Source organism: Triticum dicoccoides, chromosome 3A (genome assembly GCF_002162155.2).
Source record: "Triticum dicoccoides isolate Atlit2015 ecotype Zavitan chromosome 3A, WEW_v2.0, whole genome shotgun sequence".
NCBI classification, from domain to species: domain Eukaryota; kingdom Viridiplantae; phylum Streptophyta; class Magnoliopsida; order Poales; family Poaceae; genus Triticum; species Triticum dicoccoides.
The window spans coordinates 347,848,901-347,852,645 of NC_041384.1; the positions used below are offsets into that span (position 1 = coordinate 347,848,901).

The window sequence follows — 3,745 nt, forward strand, 5'->3', positions numbered from 1 at the left end:
GGGGGAAACATTTTTGGCGCAAAAGCCTAGTAGACCGGCCGAGTCAGCGACTAGGCGCATTCGTCGTCCTCATCGCCTCGGTTTCCTGCGGGGAATCAATGCTAAGGCTGCCGCCGGTCAGCCTTGCATTGATTCCTCACGAGCGGTGCAGTGAAGGCGCGCCAACGCGCGTCCCGCCCCCTCCCCCCACGCGTACACATGGCGGTCGCCCGCTCGCCGCCGACCCGCGGCTATAAAAGCCGCCCCTCCATCGCCGGTGGCCTCACACTTCCTCGCCACAGCCCCTCTTCCCCTCTCGCCGCCGACGCCCCTCTCGCCCTCTTAACGCCGACGACCCTCTACCCTCTCTCCCCGCCGGCGACCATGGCCGAGCGCTACCCCGGCGACGGAGCGACGGCCAACGGCTTCGGCCGCCGCCACCTGCACGAGGACGAGGCCCGCCTCCTCTACGAGGCGGACTACCCGGCGCCACCGGACATGTGGGTGCCGGGTTCGTGGAGGTTGAGCGCCGGCGGAGTCCCGGTGCCACGGCCGCCCTCTGGAGTTTTAGTTTGTTTTTTTAATTATGTTTTCAGTTTGTACAAATTTCAATGAAACCGGCTGAATTTCCTCCAAATTTGTCTCTTTGGCTGAATTTGGTTATCAAAAAGCGGCGTCTAGGGCGGCCTTGGGTCGGCAACTAGGAACTATAGCCCCCCACGCCGATTTTTTCGCTGGCTCACCCCCAGGCGGCGCTATTTCAAGCGCCTGGGGGCCGAACGAGTGGAGATGCTCTCAGTAACATTGGTGTAGCTTTCTCTGGTGACCTTTAATATATCAATGCAGCGACTCGTATTATTCTTACACCTCCTCTGTTTTACATTCTATTGTTTTCTAATCAACATTTGTGAACTGCAAGCTGCTTATTTCTTTTGCTCCTCCACCATTTACTGCAGGAGGATACTATATCTATCAACCATAATTGGTTCAATGCCTACAACCTTCATTGGGTGGTGAGTAGACGTGTATATGTCAAGTTTATTTCACAGACTAACATAATTCTTGCTAAAGAGTACAAATTCACAGTGGAACTTGCTTCATGAAGACCACAAAGTTGCAAAAGAGTATATTGAAGACATCCGCGATATATGTGATAATTTTGAGGCGCTTTGTCAACGCAACTTGGCGGCAAATACAGGTAAGATTCTAATGTGTGGATTAATCACCTGAACAATCAAATGGCGTGTTTACCTTCTCTGCTAACATGCTGTTGTTTTTCTTTTTTCAGGCATGAACTTCCATGATTTCTTCATTTTTATCACACGGTTTGTTTTGGTCAATGTAATTGAGCTTTACCATGTCCAAGAGCCCGAGGATGCTAAAGTCAATTTGCCAGAAGCCACTCACCATTATGTGTATAACCTTATGCAAATTCGGGAAGTTGCATCTAAAATGATTTCTGCAGATGCTTTCAGTATTGAGAATCTTTGTGTTATCTCGGAAGGAAATCGGAGTGCTATGTCAGATGTTACAAAAATATTAAAAGACGATGGCTTCAGAAGGCTATGGATGACATTGTCCGAGGCGTATGAATGCATTCGCAGGGGGCAAAGAATTTTGTACGAAGTGAGATATTTAAATCAGGAAGGCTGTTTGTCGGTGACCTGTTCGAAATCTGATTGTAATGTTGTTGATCGCATTACATTTTTTATGCGTGAAATTCATGGACCTGAGGATCTGGTGAGGTTAATTGATACTGCTCTACCCGAGAGATAATTGTAAGCGCATAATGCGTGCGTAAACTTCCATGCATTTATAACCACTGTTAGATTTTGGTAAGACTAGCCACAATGAAGAGTAACATACACTAGTAACATACACATATTCCTAGACTATGTTACTATCTTCATAGTGGGTAGTAACGTAACTGTGGTAATATACAAAGCTTCTTTTATTATGTTATAGACTCATATTACATTGGAACATGTGATGTTACCGTAACTAGCTAAGTTACTACAACTCCCTCTCTCCTCATTAACTTATTGCCACATAAGCAAATTTGTTGAGGTGGACTTGATGTTACTGCTGAAATTACTCTCACTGGCTAGTCTAAGCAGAAGGACTATGTGGGGACTTTCATAACCAGCCCATTTTGGATAGACCTTGAGTTTTTTATGGAGACGGCAACAAGCGTGAGTAATTGTGGATATAAATTGTGACAGATGTGGCAATAATAGAAAATAAAAAGTATCTTGAAGTCTAATTCAGTTTAGTTAATGTCAATGCTGCATCTAGCTATTTGCTTCATGCACATAATGACATATGCATAGGGACGCACCTGAGGACGTGACGTGCTCGAAGTTGTTAGTATTTTATCGGTCCGCCTCCAGTAATCAACCGTACATGCATCTAGCTGCTTGCCTTCAGTTGATAAGCATGCATCCAGCTAATTGTCATCCGGTGCCCTTATCACCCAGATATTACTTCTGGCGTTAGTTATAGCGGCAGCGACCGCGGTGCTTCAATGTGATAAAGCCATCTTTGCTGGAGTTTCCAGTCAAGGAAGACGACATGGTGATTTGTGAGTACAGTATGGGCGGAGGGCGGCGCAGGAACGGTGCAGGCGCTCGACGACGAACGGTAGCCAGAGCAGTGGATCGGTGGTGGATCAGGTTTTTCTGGATCATGATCGTGTGGTTGCATGCATTGGTTTTCTATACTTCCCATATGGCCGTATTGTTGGCTGTTAGAAGGACCAAGTTTTTAAAAAAAAAGGGATTTACCCCAGCCTCTGCATCAGAACGATGCATATGACTTATATTATTAAAAACATAATTCAGTAGCAAAGTCGTCAAATATCGAGGTGCGAAAATAAACAAAAAGCTTGAAAGAGCGAAAACCCAAAGCCACAACCGTATGGCAAACACAATAGGAGCACTACATGCCTATCCTATTACATGACCGCCATCCAAACCGGTTGAAAATATCCCGCGCTACCATCTCCCATCGGGTAGACGCAGTAACCAAACGCTCCCTGGCCTCCGTCGGAGTGAGTAGCGACCACATACGGATGAACGTCGTGGCCCTGAAGATAACCTGCAAAAAGTGAATGTTTGTTGATCGGTTAAATACTAAACCATTTCTGCAGTTCCATACTGCCCAAAGTAAAGCACAAACGCCAACACGAATGTGTCTTGCAGTATCGGAATCAACTCCGTCAAGCCATGCTCCAAATAACATGTTGATAGAGGTGGGCTGATTAATATTAAACGTAATATGAATCGACCGCCATAGAATCTTAGCCAACGGACAATCGAGAAAGAGGTGTTTGATGTTTTCGTTATGATAGCAAAAGCTACACCTAGAAGAGCCCATCCAGTTGCGTCTTGCCAGGTTATCCTTAGTCAAAATGACTTGTTTATGCACAAACCACATAAACACTTTGATTCGTAAGGGAACCTTTACTTTCCAAACGTGAATCGAAGAAGGGACAACGCTAGAGTTAATGACATCCAGATACATAGATTTAACCGAGAACACACCGTTCTTAGTAAGTTTCCAATACAGCTGATCTGGTTGCTGGGACAGCCTGACCTCCATCAAACGTCTAACAAGGTGGAGCCAGGCCTCCCAACGATTTCCAACTAGCGTCCTCCGAAAACTAATATTGAGGGGAGTGGATTGTAAAACAGTTGCAACGTAGGCTTCTCTACGTCGCACAATGTTGTACAAAGTAGGATATTGAAGTGCAAGGGGAGTCTCCCCA

At 46.0% G+C, this 3,745-nt stretch overlaps 1 protein-coding gene across 1 annotated transcript in view; it reads left to right on the forward strand.

Moving 5' to 3' along the window:
- Window positions 1-1,941, forward strand: part of LOC119268166 (2-oxoglutarate and iron-dependent oxygenase JMJD4-like) — a 7,298-nt gene extending 5,357 nt beyond the window's left edge. Inside the window, exons 7-9 of the mRNA XM_037549699.1 lie at window positions 936-992; window positions 1,066-1,177; window positions 1,268-1,941. Coding sequence (XP_037405596.1) covers window positions 936-992; window positions 1,066-1,177; window positions 1,268-1,755 — 657 coding nt within the window. The 3' untranslated portion in view covers window positions 1,756-1,941. The remainder of the gene's footprint in view (window positions 1-935; window positions 993-1,065; window positions 1,178-1,267) is intronic.
- The last annotated feature ends 1,804 nt before the right edge of the window (window positions 1,942-3,745 follow it).